Source organism: Arachis ipaensis, chromosome B04 (genome assembly GCF_000816755.2).
Source record: "Arachis ipaensis cultivar K30076 chromosome B04, Araip1.1, whole genome shotgun sequence".
NCBI classification, from domain to species: Eukaryota; Viridiplantae; Streptophyta; class Magnoliopsida; order Fabales; family Fabaceae; genus Arachis; species Arachis ipaensis.
In genome coordinates this window covers 99,535,490-99,556,544 of record NC_029788.2, presented here as the reverse complement: position 1 = coordinate 99,556,544, position 21,055 = coordinate 99,535,490, and the positions used below count along the sequence as shown (strand labels likewise).

General features: G+C 35.3%; 2 protein-coding genes and 1 long non-coding RNA gene across 4 annotated transcripts; 2 read left to right on the top strand and 1 right to left on the bottom strand.

The window, feature by feature from the left end:
• On the top strand, nucleotides 2,576–2,896 carry LOC110270719. The gene is made up of 3 exons (XR_002360362.1): nucleotides 2,576–2,598; nucleotides 2,677–2,745; nucleotides 2,821–2,896. It is a non-coding gene; the product is annotated as an uncharacterized LOC110270719 (long non-coding RNA).
• Nucleotides 9,756–11,714, top strand: LOC107636757 (putative F-box/kelch-repeat protein At3g17570). Its single transcript, XM_016340247.1, has 2 exons — nucleotides 9,756–9,824; nucleotides 10,644–11,714. Exons 1-2 carry the CDS (start codon nucleotides 9,756–9,758, stop codon nucleotides 11,712–11,714), a joined length of 1,140 nt encoding a protein of 379 aa, XP_016195733.1.
• On the bottom strand, nucleotides 14,294–19,860 carry LOC107639546 (shikimate kinase, chloroplastic). 2 transcript variants are annotated; one of them, XM_016343079.2, is made up of 10 exons: nucleotides 19,581–19,860; nucleotides 18,550–18,608; nucleotides 18,324–18,378; nucleotides 18,160–18,232; nucleotides 17,503–17,587; nucleotides 16,957–17,039; nucleotides 15,160–15,289; nucleotides 14,943–15,021; nucleotides 14,598–14,662; nucleotides 14,294–14,460 (listed from the first exon to the last, which is right to left on the bottom strand). In XM_016343079.2, exons 1-10 carry the CDS (start codon nucleotides 19,801–19,803, stop codon nucleotides 14,401–14,403), a joined length of 912 nt encoding a protein of 303 aa, XP_016198565.1. In that variant the 5' UTR covers nucleotides 19,804–19,860; the 3' UTR covers nucleotides 14,294–14,400. The 2 variants fall into 2 exon arrangements, with proteins under 2 accessions (XP_016198565.1, XP_020977063.1); XM_021121404.1 differs by having other exon boundaries at nucleotides 14,985–15,021.

The following is a 21,055-nucleotide window of genomic DNA, read 5'->3' as shown; positions in this document are numbered from 1 at the left end:
TGACAGTTGGACGGTTTAGTATGAAAAGTCTTTTGAAAAGGTTAAAGGAGAATACCAAAGCCTCTTTCCTAGTTTTGCATAGATGGCTCTTGTTGGCTCCTTTCCAGAGAACTTAACCTACTATGCACATGTCTCCCTCGTTCTAGTAGGGTTTTCCCAATTCCATAACCTAAGTAAAATTGGATAGGATTAGTTAGTTATTGAAATTAGAATAAGATAGGATTTAGCAATAAACAAAAACGGGCCTGCTACACATACAAGTTTACAAGTTTACAAGTTGGCCCAGCCCAAATACAACTCACGCACATGAAGAGGGATTACATGGAGCGTCACATTCACGCGCTCAACACTCAAACGGTTACGTATCCTACGAGTAATGGCAGACTCTTCCACTTCTTCCACTTCTCAAAGCGATTCGAAAACAAGGCAACGCTTCCATTTTTGAGCGAAAATCGAAGTTCAGAATATACAAATCGTCGCTAACCTTCGAAACCTCCATCAAAACACCATCAAACTCTCCATCAAGAATCTGAAGAGAAAACAAAGCAACAATACTCAAGGTAAGTTCATTACGAACTAGGTTTTATACGTCGTTTACGTCGTTGTTCTAGGGTTTACTGTTATTCTTGCTTCTTTGTTACACTGTTCTTCTACGTTGTTGTTCTAAGTTCTCCTGTTATTCTTGTTGTTCTAGATCTTCTGGTAACTGATTTTTGGGGGTATATTCTGTAGATTGGGGGGTGTATACTGCTTGACATTGTAATGTTGCTTGATATTGAAGCATGTTTGAGTGATATCTGACTGATATATATATGGATGTATCTGAATCATATCTATGGGTGTATCACACTGTTATCAATGGGTGTATCTTACTGTTATTAATGGATGTATCTGACTCATATATATGGGTGTATCTTACTGTTATCAATGGGTGTATCTTACTGTTATTAATGGGTGTATCTGACTCATATATATGGGTGTATCTTACTGATATCTTTGGGTGTATTTTTCGTTTCAAAGAAAATGGCAGCAAGAAACCAAACAAAAGACCTTAAGTGTGCCACACATCTCCTAAGTGATAAATTCAGAAACATGAGTGAGGAGAAGAAGGCGATTGTGAGGGATCTCGGATTCGGTGGGTTGATGCACATCCCAGCACTAAGGGTGGATCACCAACTGTTAAGGGAGCTGGCAAACAACTTCAAACTTGGGGAGAACAGACTGAAAACAGGATATGGTTCTTTCAAAATAACACCAAAAACAATAGGTGATGCGCTTGGCATCAATGCAACAGGTAACTAGCTTAAAATTATAGGTGTATATTAAGTTGATGCTTGGGTGTATTTGAACCGACTTGGATACTTTGTTGTTTTCCTTTTTGTAGGAGATCTATTTCCTGAGAAAGTTGAGTATAAGAAACTTTCTGATGATGACAAAATAATTTTTAGAAGATTCCAGGGTAAGACCCTCAAAAGTCTTACCGATGAAATGATGAAAATCGGCGTTGGCAACGAAGAGGAACGCCTGATGTTCAAGAGGATATTCATCCTCTATATAAAGATGGCGTTCCTTTTGCCAATGACGATAAACAAAATATCGCCTGTGCACTTGGCCCCAATTTTTAAGATGGACGGCATATCGGAGAGAAACTGGGGGGGGGGGGCATGTTTTGACCTTCATGGTCAAGGGCATCACAGACTACAAGGAGAAAAAGAAGAAGGCAATTGATGGCTACCTCTTCGCCTTGATGATAATTTACTTTCATCTTTCAAAAAACAAAGGCAAGAAGAGGGCTGAAAGACCACCAAAGCCCTGGATTGCCAACTGGACTAAGGAGCAGTTGGTGGAAAGAATGACTGCAGAAAGAGAGGAAATTTTGGTAAGTAAACATAATATGTTGGTTGTATTTTATTTACCTGAATGCTGCTAGCTAAAATATCTAATGTTTCAGGGGATTGTGAAGATGGCGGAGACAAGAGAAAAAATGAAAAAAAAAAGAAAAAAAAGAAAAAAAAGAAATAAAAAAAAAACAAAAAAAGGAAGGCGAGTTCAACATCGTCTTCGGAGACAGAAACAACTACTGACAGTGACACTTCTACCTCTGAGTCTGAGACTCAAGAAGACTCAGAGGATTCAGGAAGAAAACACCCCAGCAAAAAGGGGAAAAAGTAAGTACCATACTTGGGTGTAATTTCTTTTTCGAATTGGGTGTATTTTGTTGATCACATTGGGTGTATGTAGTTTATTAAGCTGGGTGTGTTTCGTTTGCTGCGTTGGGTGTATATTGTATATTCAGTTGGGTAAATCTTGTGCATTCATTTGGTTGTATTTTTAGTATGTTCTAAATAATGATTGTTTGCCTTCCAGAATGGACTCCAGAAAAAGAAAGAAGAGTCAAGAGGAGTCCGATTCTGATTCAGAATCTGAATCTGAATCAAGTGATGAGTAATGTCCTGAAATTATTACTCCTTTCTTTTGGCTTCATTATAAAGATTTCGTGTATTAACTGAAGTGTCTCTTATTAACTTATAGGAGCGAAGAATCATCACCGGTGGAGAAGGAAAAGAAAAAGAAAAAGACAAAAACAACACCAAAAAAGTAAGCACTTCTTTGGATAATATTCTGTGATAAAATTAATTTTTTATTTCTGATTGGTACTCTTTTTTTTCCACCCAGAACACAACCAAAAAAGAAAAAAGTTGTTGTGGAGGATTCACCTCCTGAAGAAGATCAATACTTTGATGGGTACAGTACCTCGTAAGCTATATTACCGTCTATCATCGTAATTATTTTTGTTAACATCTTCTTTTATGAATGTAGTGAGAGATATGAAATATCAAGTGATGAACTAGATGAATGGCTAAGGGAAAACGTTGATAAATCTGCTGCAGAGGGGTATGTCTTGCTGGGGTGTCTATTTCAGATTTTGTTGTGTTTTGTTTGCTAATAATTGTTTCTTGTTTCGCAGGGAGAACCAAGCTGACCTGCGATCGACAGAAGGTCGCTATGTGTCTTCTGAAACGTAAGAAGCTTTATTTAATAAAATCTTGTTATCATGATTTGGGTGTATTTTGTGGAACCATTTGGGTGTATTGTGTTGATCAAGTTGGGTGTATGTTGTTTATTAAGTTGGGATATTTCGTTTGTTGTGTTGGGTGTATATTGTCCATTCGGTTGGTTGTATCTTGTACATTCATTTGAGTGTATTTTATACCTGTATCTTATTTTGTCTGAATAACATGAAATCTGTTTTAGAATACCGGCTGTGAACTTGGAAAGTGATGATCCTTCCTCTCAAGGACGCACAGAACAGAGTAGTGTAAACCAGCCGTCAGAGAGCATGTAATTTCTCTTTCAGATAACCGTTACTTTTGTTCTTCTATTAACTTCTACTTCTAATTCTATATATATATTTTTTTAGAAAAAAAAAACCCTTTATTATTTTATTCAAGAAAAAAAAGCAAAAACTGCAAGTATGTAAGTTCTCAAAAAACAAAGCCTGTCCTCTTTTTGAATTGTTCGGGTGTATTTTTTGATTTTCTTTCGGTGTATTTTAGGTTGAGTCTGGCTGATTCGAATATGATGGTTGTGAGGGAACAGACACCGTCGGATGCGCTTGCAATGTGAGTTTTCCAAGAATATTTCAACCTTATAACCTTATTATTTTCAAAGGCGTTGTTAACCTTTCATTTTTCTTCTTGTTTAGAGTCCCAATTCAGGTTTTTGTGCTGGCATCCCAAACAACCACTGAGACAGATTTTGAACCAACCCCTATGCTACAGATTGAAGGGACTACAGAAACGTAAGAAATAGTATTGGGTGTATATTTGTTTAGAGTTTGGGTGTATATTTGCTAACAGTTTGGGTGTATATTGTTCCTGATTAGTTTTTTTTACGCCATGATTTATTTTTTGTAACTGAACAGCACTCCTGAACCCCCCCAAACAACTTCAAGAGACCACACCCATGCTTCCCCCAGCTCCAACTAAAATGTAAGTTCATCAGACTAAAATCAATCTTTGCTTATCATCTGTATATTCTTATTCTTATTCTTATTATTATACATGATGACGCATTCATCTAGCCGCAGAAGACGCTGCTGCCCTGTTGATGATGGCACGGACAGCATCCTATACCACATCCTCAACCAGAAAAATGAAAAGTGGTTTCAAGAACAAATATACTGTCTCCCCCCCGATATTGTGGTAAGTGTTACTTCTACGAACTTTGGGTGTATTTTCTGTATTGATTTAGGTGTATTTTTTACGTTCAATTGGGTGTAAGTTGTGTAGTCATTTGGGTGTATTTAAAGTATTCACTTGAGTGTATTTTCAGTATTTTATTTCTTGTTTCGTAATTCTTGCAGAACATGGCACTTTCGGATCACCCAAACGGGGAATTCATATCACTGAAAACGAATAAGGAATTCAGGGTGGAAGACTACCCGAGTTTTATTCCCTTCATAGATGCAAAAAAATTAACTTCGCATCCATATGTAAGTTTCATTTGCTAAATTTGTTAGTACGCTTCTTTACTTATATGCCAAATAAAATAACACACTGTTGAAATGTGGCAATCCTTCAGATTTTTGTACCTGTTTGCTACTCGGGGCATTGGTGGTTATGGCTGATAGATACAACGAAGCGGAGATGTCATATACTTGACCCGCTACACAAAAAAGCTCCCGGCGAAGAGAGAAAGAAGGTTAATAAATTCACTATAAGTTGCCTCTGTCTTCTTTACTTTAATATTTAGGTCTATTTCGTTAGTTGTGTTGGGTGTATATTGTCCATTCAGTTGGGTGTATCTTGTGCATTCATTCGGGTGTATTACTGATTTGTTTTGGTATTTAAGAGATATGTATTTTCAAGATTGATAACATATGCCGGTGGGGAACCTCTGAAGAAAGGCGAGAAGGAGAAGGAAATTAAATCATCATATGTTAAAATATCAGGCCAAAAATCAAGGTATAAATTTGTGACTCTGAACATTAAACTTTCGTAAATGAGATTTGTAATTTATTTTCTTCGTTTTCAGCTATGACTGCGCTATCTACGTTATGAAGTGGATGGAGTTAATTGAGCCGGAAAACATTAAAAAGGGGGAGTATGAATGGGATAATTGGCCACAGGTAACTGTCTTTAGAACTATATAACTCTGTATTACTTTACTGAATTAATATTGCTGTTTAAACAGAATATACTTTTTAATTGTAGGAGGAGGTGGACCACTATAGAGTGGAGTATGCTTCGCGGATACTATTCAGTGAGATGAATAAAGAGAGAGATTGGGCAATTAGAGAGAGTAATGTTATAAGGCTTTCGAAGCCATCCTCTGTATTATTGAGTCCGTTTTGTCAGATAAATTCTGCTGATATAGAAACTGCGTAAATATTTGTAAATTAAACAAATGCTGTAAATATTTGCCATTTATCAACAACTTCTATTCCATGTATATTTTTTTCCATAGTTAAACTATCTGTGCTGTTAAACTGTCTGTGTTGTATTCAAAAGCTGTATTATAGGTGGTAAAATATGAAGGAAAAAATCAAGACATATATAAACGTAAATTATAAACTGTTACACCCAAGATTGCATAAAATATACACCCAAACTGTCTGTGCTGTATTCAAAATGTATGAATTACAAGTACTAAAATATGAAGAAAAACATCAAATCAAATATACACCCATAACCTGCGAAATTTTACAGCTTTTGTTCTATATGTATCTATATATGTATCTATATGTAAATTGTCAATGAACAAAAATACACCCAAAAGAACAGTGCTTTTACACCCATATTCTTTAAAACTATACACCCAAAGAGTTATCCCCTGCTGCTGGTACCCTGAACTGATAATTTATAACGTGTCCTTGATATTGGCTGGAATTTGAATGCACCGCTGATGCAGCATCAAACAGGTTTATCTGAATATAACACTCACATATTAGCTAAACTATTAACGAGAAAAATAAACTCAATCGCCACAAATTTAAAGAACATTACTTTTACCTCGCTTAAAACTTTCGTCTTCTTCTTCTTTGTGGCATTTGCGATTTGTTTATCCAACTTTGAACCTAGCCTATTTTTTGGACGTCCTCTTGTTCGAATCCTTGGCGGGCTTTGAAGCTCGTTAACGGATTCCAAGTTGGCGTCTTCGTGGGATAAAGAAGATGTCCCCTTCCTTTTGGCTTTTAATGATTCCATCTCGGCCATGACGTTATCGTACGCACGGTACAAAATTGCAGTCAGCTCCTCCAATTCGGATGCAAATTCGCAAATATTTTGCGAACGAAAAACCAATTGGTCGAACCTCTTGCTTCTTGGCTCCATCAGTGGCTCGTCGTGGCTGCTCTTGATGTGTGTGTGTCACCTCTTTACCTTCTTGCTCCATCGTTCCAGTATATATCTAGGTGGAACTTGGCTTACTTGTTCGAAGCTTAACACGCTTAGTGCGTGACGGCACAGTATCCCTCTCGACTCGAATAATAAGCATTGGCATTTTACCTCGGCTGCAACTGAGTCGTAAGTAACAACGAACTTGTTGAATATTGAGCTGGAAACTTGTTCTCCGACTTCGTATACTGAATAGCCTAGAGCGGAATTCTTTAATCTGGTGATGCAATTCGCCTTTCCTCTGAATTGCGCTTGGACTTCCCTAAACTTTGCATGAGTGTACGCATCTTGAAACTGAGCTTCAATGGAGGATTTGGTTGCACACGGTATGACCGTATGAAAATCTGCAGCATCTGATTCTCTCTCTGCTTGCTCCCTGCTTCCGAGGCAATTATCGTATTGTTTGACGAACTGAATAAGCGAGCTGTTTCGGGTGATATACTTGTTAAAAAATGAATGCATGCTCTCGCTCCTTTGTGTGCTTCTCATCCCTGCCCAGAAGTGGTGATCCAGATAGATAGGAACCCATATGTGACGGTCTTCGTACAGATCTGCATAATACACCCAAACACACACTATAAATACACCCGAGGGAACATGCAATTTACACCTCTACTGCAGATTTTAAAAAGACATTACCTGAAAGCCACTTGTTGTCCACAAGACCAAAATTCAGCAGAAAATCATTCCAATTCCTATCGAATGAGTCTTTGCTATGAGAGTTCCAAACAACTTGGCTCATTTCTTGTTCAATATCGGCATGTCCCTTGTACTCGTTTAATTTGCTTGGAATCTTCTTCATGATGTGCCAAATACACCAACGGTGAACTGTTGTTGGCATACAGGCCTCTAAAGCCCTTTTCATTGATGCGCACTGATCGGTTAGAAACCCTTTCGGAGCGTTTCCTCCCATGTCCGAATTCCTTTGCATCTTCTTGTTCGGAAACATTCCGCACTTCCCTGGTAATGTAATTCCTCACGTCCTTTTCGATAAAATTTAACTCGCAGTGACCCCCGACAGCCGCAACAAATGATTGGTAGGTTTTGCTTGGTCTGATACCGGCCTCCTCGTTATTCTCTATCGTATGACGAATGGACATGCTTAGTTCCCTGTGCTGTTTGAGCATCTTTGCTTTACTTGGACAGCAAGGGTGTGAATGATCCAGCACAACCTTTGAAATGATCCAAGCACCGACATCCTTCAATGTGTGTATATAAATTCTTGCAGGACAGTTTAAACCGGCTGTCGGATTGGTCTTCTCGGTCGGAGATATTTTAGATTTCCATTTTCCCTCTCTGCTACATGTAATCAGTTGATTCTTAATCTCGTTTCCCTTCCTATTTGTGCACCGAACTCTTGTAGAGAAACCTGCAGCCTTGGCGTAGTTCCTGTAAAATTTTCCAGCATCTTCAAGGGTGGTAAAGGTCATTCCAACCTTCGGAACAAGCTCGTCATCAACAACCGAGAGAGGCTGCACAATACACCATGTCAGAAACTGTGAATACACCCATAGTTAAGATTCAAATACACCCAATCATGTCTAATATGATATACCCGAATCGCAACAACTCAACTACAGAATGACCTTTAAAGCCATAAACTGTAAATACACAGGCTGCAGAATACACCATGTCAACAACTAAAAACACACCCAATCATGTCTGATATAATACACCTGAACAACAACAACTCAATTAAAATAACAAAAAACCAGTAAAGTGTAAATACACCCACACTTCTAGCAAAAATACACCCAAAAAAGACCTGATCTACACCCGAGCGTCTGCTACAAATTCCAGATAATTAATCACAACTAATACATTGAATCGACAGATTCATGTTAACGTGTTAGTTTCATAGTCAATGTTCAGCAATTTTTCAACTACACAATGCTATACAAATTACTGAAAGAAAATTCATACTAATCCTATGTAAATCAAACCTCAGGAACTTCATTAGATTCAAATTCATAATCCACTTCGCCTGGATTCAGCTGACAATCTGAGGTTGAATGATCCATTATCTTCAAAATGAGTTCAAACTTTGCTTTCAGAAAACAACAAATCAAAATAGAAAACGAAGCTCGAGTTGCACAGAGAGAGGAAAGTAACGTAAACGAAGAACATACCAGTGAGAAAAGGAGAGGAAAAGAACGATGGAGAAGAAGGAGGGAAGACGCGCGAGAAGAAGAACAACCAAATCTCAAAATAACGAAAACGAAGAAGGAAACAAATCTTTTAAATTTGGTAGTTAGATATACGCGGGATCTTATATAGCGCGTGTATACAACGTATATGGAGCAGCGCGTATTTTTGTTTTATTACTTAATAAACTTGTAAAGCATACAAGCCTATGCAGAGCTTTTCCGAAACAAAAAATAAAATAGATATAGTTTAAATATGATTTTCCTTGTATTGAAACTTACCGTGCCTTCTTTATTTAGATCATTAGCTTCGAATGTTCACTATCCCAACACTAAATCATCGTTAAGTTGTTCAATCTCTGAACTTTTGGTTAAGGTGAGTGGTCCTACTTCCTTCAAATCTTCGTGGAGTTTAAAATTTTACTAATTTTTTGAGTCATTATTTTTATGAAAAAATATCTTTTTAATTTTTGACTATTTGTTCGAACTATAAAGTATCTCTCTATAATTTAAAATCTCTAATTGGTTCCAACCATCCAAGTAATTAGTTTAAAGTAACAACCTTATAAAGTAATTGCTTAGACTAATTACTCGGATAATTAGCGACCAAGGTAAAAACTCAGGTGCAGTCAACTTTACGTGAAGTGGATAACTTAGAATCGTTAGATAATTTGACTGATTTGAGTAAATTTTTATCTAACGGCTCTTAACTATCAATTTCACGTGAAGTCGACTGCACCTGAGTTTCCACCAACGACCAATTAAGAATTTTTAAATGGTGGAGAGTTGGTTTGTCCTCCAAACAAACAAATGGTTAGGATGAAAAATAACAAGGAAAAGTATGAGTAACCAATGCTAGTATTATACAATGCATACAATGGGATTTAATTGAAATTAAAATTAAATTTTGGATACCGGGGGTTTAATTGAAATTAACACTAAATTATAATCATTAATTATGAAGATTTGTTAGTTTGAATGGTTCAAAAAATTAGGATTCAGTAAAACCAAAACACAAACCATGACCTATTCTCTATGAACGGCGTCGCCGACACAACCAACAACGCAACCCCTCTCACCGACGTTACTATCTCTTTTTCTCACTGGCTCGTGTTCACCGGAAGTCGCTCCCGGAGACGTTGAGGTCCTCATTGGTGAACGCCCTTCTCCCAGCGTGTGGCTCCTTCCAGCGACACCGCATCATAAGGTGAGAATGGTTCCATTGAAACCACCGGAAGAAGCTCCCGAACATTTTGTTGCCGACGGTCAGCAGCCTAATAAGGTGAGAATGGTTCGATGAATTGTTCACCATGGATGCTTATTTATATAAGAGTTAGATGTTTATAAATTGCTACTTGCAAACTTAAAGTGAACATCCAAAATACTATTAAAGTGACCATCCAACATACTGTTAAAGTAACCATCCAACAAATATCAACCCATTTTCAACAATGGTCAGCTAGAATGCGTCATGTTTCATACACATGTTCTTTGAGGTTCCGGTGATCTGTACGTTGACGAGCATGTGGGGGTTTCTTCCGATGGTAGGAGATGAAAGCGCCCACGCGAGAAGAAGTCGGCTGCTGCACGTTTCGTGGGTGACGGCTCCTTGAGGGCGTTCCCGATGGCCGGCGTCGCGCCCAGCTGCTCCGTTGAAGAGACGGCGGGATGATCAGGACTTAGACGGCGCCGTTATTGATACCAATTGTGAGGATTGATGGGTTGATGGGTGACCTTCCTTTGTTGCAACAGGGATTGTGTGTGATCAAGGATCGAGAGGGTTTGGGTTTTGTCACGTTACTGCAATGTTCAGAAATAGCAAGGGTTTGGGTGTGGGGGAGGGAAAACGGCAAAACAAAGGGGTTGATTGATTTGGGGAAAAACTGTGAATAAAAGAAATTAGGTGGTATGTTAAAATAAACAGCTAAAATATGATTAGGGTTATTAATTGATTAATTCTTTCTATTAATATTAATTGGGCCTAATAAACAGCCCATTGTATACATTGTATACATATCTCATTGTCTCTCTAGCTGTGCTCAAATAACAATTATTCTTTCTTTTTCGATATGCATTCCTTTATTTATTTATTTTAAAACAGGAAACGGAGTGGAATAATAATGTTCTAGAGGACATTTTCTCTCGGCTTTCTCTGAAGTCCTTGGCTCGTTGCAGATGTGTCTGCAAAGATTGGCTAACCCTAGTTTACCGCCCTTTCTTCTTCAAACTGAACGGTTTCATTGTTCAACGGAAGTGGGTATCTAACACCACCAATAGCTTCATTCAATTGGAAGGTAGTAGAGAGAACATGAACACCACTTTATTATTCAGCATACTTCCTAAAGATATGTTGATCATGGACACATGCAACGGACTTATCTTGTGTCGTAGCAATTCTGCAAAATCAACTCTGTTTGTTTGGAACCCAGTGAATGGACAGTTGGCGGGATTCCCTTTCAGTTCCATGGAAATAGCCACTGCAATTGCTTCTGATTCTTACCAAAGTTGTTTCACCTCCATTTCCTTTCCCAAGTTTAAGTTGGTAAGAATTGTCTCCGGTCACCGGTCTCGGAATATTAAGTTTGAAGTTTATTCATCAGAAACAGGAGCATCTAGAGTGTCAAATGGAACTTACGACTCTTCTCGAAGAATTTCCATCGCGAGTAGAAGCATATACATAAAAGGAGTATTGTATTGGATTATGAATCGTCAAAAGCTGCTGAGTTTTCATGTTGAGGAGGAATTGACAAGTTTGATTTCGCTGCCTTGTAATTATCCTTCAGCACTTAATCATCAAGTTATTGGAGAATCTGAAGGAATATTGCATTATGCCCAAATATCAAAACCGTTATACCTTAGGGTGTGGTGCCTTCACGATGAGACCTGGGAACTTAAGTGCCAGCTAAATATCGTGATTGTTCTAGAAAAATACAAACCCAATTCAAATGGACGGGTAATGTTTAATCAAGTGGCTGTTCTTTGCTTCAAAGATTCGATGTTGCTACTCAAATTTCAAGGGCATGTAATTGGGTATGACTTTAAGAATGGCAAGGTGATTTACGTTTACTCCTATGAAGATCTCAACCTACAATCTCCACCAGCTTCTCCATACCAAAAGTCACCCCTCTATCCCCTTCTCTCCGTCACTAATGTGTTTCCATTCCCTTCATGAGCTTGGTTCCGTTACATGATTCATGGCAGTTAGCAACTACCTTCTCAAACTTTCAGAGCCTTCACCGTTGAGCCCTTATTTATTATTGCCCTTTAGTTTATTTTAGTTTTTTGGGATTGATTCTGATAGTGGGTTCTGCTGCACTTTCTTTTAAGTTATTGGGTTAATCATTTATTCATTTTAATTATTTAAAATGTGGGCTGCCGATAATTTTATTTTAGAGTAAAATATTATTTTAATATTTAAGTTGATTCAATGTTATCTTACCATTAAATTTGATACCAATAACTTGCATATTAAAGAGGCAATAGTATTTAATTTCAATATATAAGTGAAATTGATTCACCAATAATTACTAATATACAAATTTTTTCTTTGATTTTGAAGCGTATATTTTTTTTTTAACAAAAAAAGCTCAACATAATGAAGTAGAGCAGGTAACGCTACAAAATACAACTAAAAATCTAAGACAAAGAACGCAATAGATATGGTATTGACATTACCATCAACAACTAAATGGATCAACATCGCACCATTCCCTGTAATTCAAAAACGACCTACGTATCTTTGAGTTCTGGAATAGTCCGTTCCAACCAAATGTTCCAAATAATCGCAAAGAAGCCTAAAAGTCACTTCTTATATTTAGAGTTACGACCAAACACTTGAGTCCAACTCTCAAAAAGTCATTTGACAGTTTTTGGAATAGTCCAATTCTCAAAAATATATGACTTAACTAGTAACTTATTAACGTCCGTGTCACCCATTTGCTTAAACTATTATTGTCAAATTTAACCATAAGACCATATTGAACTTGTTTAAAACTTTTTGAAATAGAAATTGAACGTTTGAAACCTTAAGAGCCAAATTAAAATTTGACCCAAACGATAATGACTAAAATAGTATTTTATCTTTTTATTTTATATATTAAAAAATTAATTTAATACTCCACTCAAAATATTCTTTTAATTTTTAAATATTTTTTTATATTTTTTAAAAAATAATGTATAATTTTAATTATTTAAAAACAAAGGAATTATTTAAAAAATAGATTAGGATTTTCAGTAAATACTTCACTCAATTCAACGGTCATAATTCAGATGATGATTATCGAATCTTGGCAGAAAAGTGTCTTTTTATGTTTTTTTCTTGTTTTTCCTGAACAAACCTGGGATATTTTCGTATGAACGAGTAACCTCCAAAGGTGCTACCCTACGCCGAATCATAGAAGTTCTTACAGGCTGCAACTTAACCGAAACTGAAACCCGGAGAAACTTTTTGTGCGGTTCACGTGATATGCTCAGAGAAGAGGCGCCACTGGGTTTTGACCGCATCGTCTCTGGTTGAAGCATAGCTGAAAATTGCAACGTTTGCGCAGCTTTCGCATCCATTATAGCTTCCCCTCAAAACTTGTATTGAAAATTTACGCCAATTGCAACGACATGTCTGTCCTTTATCCCCTCTTAATTTTCGAACTACAGTTTTGGAGAAAATGGGGAGAAACAGAACGAGAAGAGTTAAATTCACACACAAGTAAGACTAAATGATATACATTAACATGGTAATTTGTAGTGTTTTTTAAAATTGTGGAAGGAACTAAAATGGGAAAGCCTGATTTCTGTATCTAAGATTTTTAAAATTTTTTTTGCTCATGATTTTCGCATGCATGCTACTTGATCATTTGATATTATATACATTGTTCAAGAAAATGAGACTGAATGGATTAAGCCATAAGTCAATGAGGACGAGTTCAAGAAAAAAGAGATGAACAAAGAGTTAAAAGGAAAAGTATAAGTAGGCAATGAAAATACTAAACAATGTGAACAATAGATATATCGGATGTTCAATTTACTAGGTGTGCAGATAGTTATCTAATATTAAGATTTAGGTGGGTAATTTAGAAGTGTAGTGTGTTTTTACTTTATTGAACCAATTTTAGCACTCATTGTTCACATTGTTCACAAAAGTCATTGTCTACCTAACAAAGTCCGAGTTGGAATCTATTTTATAAGAGAATGAGTTTAGAATTCTCACTGGATCAACAACTTTCATATCTAATATAAAAGCATTTTTGTAAATCATTGTTCAAATTAGAATTACATGCCCTAATACAATGTTTGTAGAAAAATAGTAGCTGTAAACGAGCAACAATGAGATCATGAACAAATAACGGGAGGAGTTAACTTGTGCTACAACCAGTTTTCTTTTCTTTTTCACTTTTCCTGCGAGAACATAGTTATTTTGGGGCCAACATCCATCCGATTGCCACATATTTTTCTATTTATTCCTTTTTTATAGATTTTTTTCCCTATATTACATGAGATCTTTTTTTCCGCTTAGGTTGTTGAATAAGCAATAAGTTATCTAAGAATAAATAAATCGGGCCACTTCACAACATAAAAATCTTCTTGGAGTAAGTAAAATACATAACCAGATCAATCAAACTCGACTACAAGTATATATATATATATATATACATCAACAATAAACAAAACATGAACAATGCTGGTAGCTTCTCAGCTTATTCTAAATGCTAACACAAATTATGCAGAAACATATGCCAGGCCTCATCACTTTTTTTTAACCCGAAACATATTGACATGGCACGATATTATCATGGCCTTGATTGCATATCACAACTCAAGAAAAAAATATAAACACGTCAACAATGCTTGTGTCTGTGTTTCTATTAGTGTTCTGCGTAATTGTTGTCTTCTTCCTTCAAAAAGACTTCAATTTGTTCCAATGCCTGCAAGATACAGAGACGTGTTATCTAGATTGGCACTGATGTCATTTTTATTCAACTCAACCTAGGAGCATTTCATTTGACCCATAAAATAAAAATCCTGAAATGACACTAGTAGGGAGGGCATTGAGTATAAAGACCTCAATTGCAATAGCAGTTGGTGACAGTTTGGACACATCTCTTTGGCCCAGTTTTGCTGCTATCTCTGCATGATAAAGAACAAGGTCAGAAACCATATATATCAGGAAAGCATCAAGAAGAAGGTAGAAATAATAATTAAGTTCACTAAAGATCTTTCTCTACTTCCTTTTTTATCTTTTTTAAAAGTGACGCTTGGCAAGTATCTTAGGGATCTCCAGGTCCAAACAATTCAAGTTCAATAAGTCGCGGGGGGAAAAGAAATACATAAAGTCCTGTTTTATACCAAAGTTTCTGAAAAAAAATTCACAATTTTTATTTTAAAACCGAAAAATATCTATGCGTACTTTCTAATGAGACCCTGGCATTGGCATTGGCATATGAATCACCTCTTTCTTCAAAAAGAGCAGATAACTTCAGGAGAGCCTGCAGAAGAACATCAAAAGGTCAGAATACTTACCAGGAGGGGGAAAAAAAGTAAACTTTGATGCAAATTGCTAAAGAGTTGAAGTTGCTAGGACTGGGTGACTAAAATTGTATGCAGGAGGAAAAAAAAAAGATTACCCGGGTGTATGCATCTCCTGCTTCATAATGTAGAAGGGGGCGAGAATTAGTTCCTATAGCAGCGATTCTTTGTGCCAAGGCTTCCAGCGGCACATCCAACCAAACACTGACGCCCTTGTGCATATGTTTCCTGGCAATCCATATATAAAGGAAAGAGAGAATGGGACGTTAATCATAAAAAATTGAAGACCAAACTTCAATTTTCTTGTTCACACGTTAATAATGAGTAAATAGCCAAAATCTTCCTAAAAGATACCCCGATCTCCATTTTGGTCATCGAAAGATAAAGTTAATCAAAATCGTCCTCGAAAGATACACGATTGGTCACGTTAGTCCTTCCGTTAGTTGGATGACGTGTCACGTTAAGTGCCACGTGGCATATGATGACGTGGAGGGCTAATGCCACGTGTCACAAGATGATTGGTTGACGTGTCAGATCAGTGACACCTGGCATGCCACGTGGCACTTGAGGTGTAAAAAAGTTATTTATAATCAAAATAATCCTTGAAAGTTCAGACGTAAGTCATTTTCATCCCTAAAATTTTAAAATTTAATCAAATTAGTCCTTATATAATTTTTTTTATTTTTTCTTGATAATATTAAATTTAAAATTCAAAATTGAAATGTATGTATTTGTTAACCTAAACAAAGTTATATGCTCAAAATCAAAATTTATGTATTAAAAGAAAAATTATATAATCTATCTCAAACATATGAGACACACAAAATATTAAATATTTTTAACTATATGGAAGTACTAAAGAAAATATTAATCTGGTCATAATATATATTCGTTACCAGCGTTAATATCTTAGTTGTCAAATTATTTTGGTTTGAGTCAAATAGATCTATTAAGAAATCTAAATCTTTTCTTTTTTTAAATATTTACAAGAAACAAATATAAAATAGCACAAACGAAATTATTAAACTAGTTACGTAATTATCACATATAAATTTATAAGTGATGTTATTCAAGGGTCGAAGGAGTGTCATTTTACTTTTTCTAAATAATGAATTTGAAAAGAAATTCAATTTTTCTTAGAACTTTCTAAATTTAATTAGTTTCAATTTATAATTGTGAAAGATTATATAATTTTTGTGTGTTTTATATGTTTGAGGTAGATTATATAATTTTACTTTTAATACATAAATTTTGATTTTGAGCATATAACTTTGTTTAGGTTAACAAATACATACATTTCAATTTTGAGTATATATATATTCTAGCAAAATGTAATAATGTAAAAAAAAAGTTTTAGAATAGAAAAGAATAAGAGAGATTTTGACAAGAATTAAAGGAGAGAGATATTTTTATTGAAAAAATTTTTAACAAGAAAAGATACAATTACTAATTTTTTGATTATCAATTACATTTCTATTAAAATTAGTAGTATCAAAAAATATTTTAAATTTAATATTATCAAGAAAAAATAAAAAAATTTATATAAGAACTAATTTGATTAATTTTTTAAAATTTAGGGATGAAAGTGACTTACGTCTGAACTTTCAAGGACTATTTTGATTATAAATAACTTTTTTACATCTCAAGTGCCACGTGTCACTGACCTGACACGTAGCATGCCAGGTGTCACTGATCTGACACGTCAACCAATCATCTTGTGACACGTAGCATTAGCCCTCCACGTCATCATCCAACTGACAGAAGGACTAACGTGACTAATCGTATATCTTTCAGGGACAATTTTGATAACTTTATCTTTCGAGGACAAAATGGAGATCGGGGTATCTTTCAGGGACGATTTTGGCTATTTACTCCGTTAATAATTATAATTATACCAATTGATGGGCCTAATAACAACACCTCCACCAGTAGAAATAACAATTCTACGCATCAGGGACAGTTTATGCAATACCTCAGTCTGAAACAGTAAAAATAAGCAAGGAAAAATGAATGGTGAATGCAATAACAAAACCATCAATCAGATCCATTGATAGTAGAACACAGAAAAGTAATTGGAAATGATGTTGCTTGTTAGCACATTTCATAACCAAATGTATCTACTTCTATTAACATCACTTTCAAGAGCCAAATATCAGACTCTTACCCTACAGCAGGGGATGGGCTAAGCAGTTGTTTATGCCATTTGTTTTTTTTTTTTTTTATTTTTTCATAATTGATTATTGAATTCTATACTCTCGTTAGTACCGTCATTAGTTGGTACTTCAAAACATATTGATTCAACAGCTTCTTGGGACAGTTTATGTCAACATATAGACGAAAATGAGGAGCTGGATGAGATTGGAAACAAAAACACATAAAAGTTCAAAACAACTTAAACAAAGAAGATACATAAGCTAGAAGAATAGTCCTCTTCAACTGACCTCTTTGTCGCGAAAGAAAGCTTCTCCATAGTGCTTGAATATATCAGCTACAGAATTCCCAACCTCCTCCTCCACCAATGCATCACTAAAGCACCCACGAGTGCAACAAATGCAGAAAATCAACACAATGTCTAAAGTGCTTGTGAAATATACAGTATGTGCAACCAATGCGCATAACTAGAATGACCCCTTTCCATCTACAGAATACAGTCATATAATACATTTGTTGTATCTAACTAGATTTCTCTGTATCAATTAAATATAAACACCAGTTGAAGTTCATCTTGGTTTTTGCACACAGAAATTGTAGATAGCTACAAACAACATGCCATTCTTTGTATATTCTTCTAGCCTATTCGGGCTATCCAAATGATGCACTATTATGATCATTTACTTGCTTTAAGACTAATATAACTGGTCCAAAGATAATAAAGAAGTAATTCATTCAAGAATTACAAGAGAATGAGAATATTCGGGAGGCCTACTCTCCAAAAACTCAAATCAGTGAATCAAGTAATATAGTCCTTCTGTCTGCCCTTTTCCCTCTATTCATACTCCCAATTCATCAAAACCTAAACACAAGTCTCAGTGTCCTATCAACGACTCAAGTTCTTCCTCAGAAGGAGAGAGAAAAAAATGATAAATTCCCATACTAACCTATCACAGAAAGAATAGCCAAGCACTTGTGCCATAATCTTCCCCACAGTTGTCTTCCCAGAGCCCATCATTCCTGCATGTCAAATTAAAGGTAATTTTGAAAGCCGCAATAATCATACTTGGAAATTATATTATTGGATGATGACTTTAGCCATGAAACTAACCAACAAGATATATACAGCGTCCATTTAAATATGGATCGATCTCTTGTGATCTACTCTGCAATTTATTAATTCAAGTAAGATAATGGCATGTATAGCAAGCTAAGGCAAAAAGCAATTAAGCAAAGTTTACTATTTCTTGATTCTTGCTTACTATGATGGAGGGCATAACATCACTAACGAAATGGATATAGACTAGTTAAAAATAACAAGAACTTCATATCATTACCTTCAAAATCAATTCTTCATCAAGAGGAGCATGACAGGTTCCAGATTCCAATGTCGAAGCTACACGAGCATTTAAATTTAGTCAGTTACAATCTTATATGCAATCCAGGCAAAATTACATACTACATCTTCTCAAAGACCATAATTTTTCCTCAAAAGACGCGGAAGTGGATTATTCCAACTATTCAATAGAATAAATTTATTTGAAGCTGCAGAATGATAAATACAAAGACAATAGTTGGGCATTGCAGTTATATTCAGTTCACCTTGATAGAAATTATTATGAACGGTCCAGCTGAAATGTCTATTATCCTTTCATATTGATCACGCCATGTTTTTTAACATAGATATCCAACTACATTTTAGTCACAAATATCTGAGCACAAGTTATTCAAATCAATTTCATGCCAGGCAAATTAAACTTCAAATCCTTCCTTATTTGATCAATGTTTACAGGAATATAATTCAGGCAAAACAAAGAATTAATTATACTAACAATTAATTACAGGGAAGGCACGTTGGGGATTAGATTTGCAATTTTCCGCACAGCCAGAACAAATCTTTAATCCAAATTCATTGGCAATTTACAAGTAAGGTTCACTGTACGCTGTATCTTCTTATTGTAACTAGTTAAATCATTCATTTTTTTTTTAAAAGACGGATAGCACAAAATCAGCACTCCTTTCAATAACAATAAAAGTAATTGGAAAATATAAATGCAAAGCTAGAATAGCAAGCGCGTTACATGTTCCAAGCCCTTTTATTTTTATTTTTTTTCAAACCAGGATATTAAATAATGAGCAATGCTAGGGCCAGCAACTTTTGTGATTGGTAACCATCAAATAGCCATCAATGATGATCTAACGGTGTGAGATTGGTGTGAGATTTCATCCAATGACTCACCTTTTTCTGCTGGCTACATGCTGGCCAAAAATCAACAAAACTGTTGACCCCTAGACTTTTCCAAAAAATAATAACAAATACAAACTCGCACGTTTCAAAACCAACAGTCTTTTTTTTTTCTCAACAAACCTGCGATATTTTCGTACGAACGAGTAACCTCCAAAGGTGTTACCCTACGCCGAATCATGGAAGTTCTTACAGGCTGCAACTTAACCGAAACCGAAACCCGGAGAAACTTTTTGTGCGGTTCACGTGATATTCTCAGAGAAGAGGCGCCACTGGGTTTTGACCGCATCGTCTCTGGTTGAAGCATAGCTGAAAGTTGCAACGTTTGCGCAGCTTTCGCATCCATAATAGCTTCCCCTCAAAACTTGTATTGAAAACTTACGCCAATTGCATAAATTCACACATAAGTGAAGGAAGCATTGAAAAAAAAAAAAGGGGGAAGAAAATGGAGAAGATGAAATTCCGAATCTGACCTGTTGTAGCAGAATCTAACTGGAAGGGATCAGCTAAACCAGAGAAAGTTAAAATTGAGAAAGCTGTGTGAATCTCAAGGGAAAAAAAAAAGAAGATTAGAGTGAAAGTATTTTACAAAAATAAGCACCCGTGAAACTCGTGTAATTTCTGCGTAATTTTATTAATAATCAAATTTTTAATATAAACAAATAGGATTCCGATAATAATTTTCGTACTAAACTATTTCCGAGGGAAATAAGAGAGAGGGAGAGCGCGCTTATGAGTTTGTATTTTTTACACCAGTGAAGGCTTTTTGACTATTCATCCCCGCAGGAGTCAACAGTAGGATGGTCTTTTGACAACTCTGAACGTGGTGGGTTGGTTTGCTCTTTGCCATCTCCGTATAGCTTCTATGTATGTATAATGTATTCATACCGCAATATTTTAGGTTGGCTTGTAAGTGAATTCATTAATTTAAGATGAAGCAATTCATCTAAAAATTTTAAAATTTTTCTATGTTCATGTTATTTACATATTAAATTCAACAATTAAAATTAGTTATTAATTTAATTTATTTTTAATATTTATTTTATATTTTAAAATATATTATATACTGATAATTTATTTTAATATACATCTATGATGATTGTTTTTTTTATAATAGTTATTTGAAAAAGTCAAATTAAGTAATAATATCAAATATTTTGCATAGTCAAAATTAATTTCTTTATTTGCTACAATTCTAAGAGATAAAACGGGAATAGATTAAGCAGAAACACATTTCAAATATATAGTCACGTGGCATTAACACGTGCTTACCAACCACGAATTCGAGGGTTGGTGAGACTGGTGGTGGATACCGCACGAGTAGAAGTGAAGTCACTTTGGCACTTTTATCAACATGGATGGTTGGTAAGTTAAATTGTAAATAACATATAAAAAAAACAAAAACAAACTAAAGACACTTTTCTGCCAAGATTCCATAATCATCATGTGAGTGAAGTATAATCCTAATCTATTTTTTAAATAATTCTTTTATTTTTAAATAATTAAAATTATATAATTTTTAAATATATAAAAAATATATTTAAAATTAAAAGAATAAATTAGGATTTTTAATTATCCTTTATTAATTAAATTAGTCT

Coding starts and splice junctions, on each gene's coding strand:
- LOC107636757 (XM_016340247.1), top strand. CDS start 9,756: ATGGTTCCATTGAAACCACCGGAAGAAGCTCCCGAACATTTTGTTGCC. Junction 9,825..10,643: donor ACGGTCAGCAGCCTAATAAG/GTGAGAATGGTT, acceptor ATTTTAAAACAG/GAAACGGAGTGGAATAATAA.
- LOC107639546 (XM_016343079.2), bottom strand. CDS start 19,803: ATGGATGCGAAAGCTGCGCAAACGTTGCAACTTTCAGCTATGCTTCAA. Junction 18,609..19,580: donor TTCGTACGAAAATATCGCAG/GTTTGTTGAGAA, acceptor ATGCTCGTGTAG/CTTCGACATTGGAATCTGGA. Junction 14,663..14,942: donor TGCCAGGGTCTCATTAGAAA/GTACGCATAGAT, acceptor TTTATCATGCAG/AGATAGCAGCAAAACTGGGC.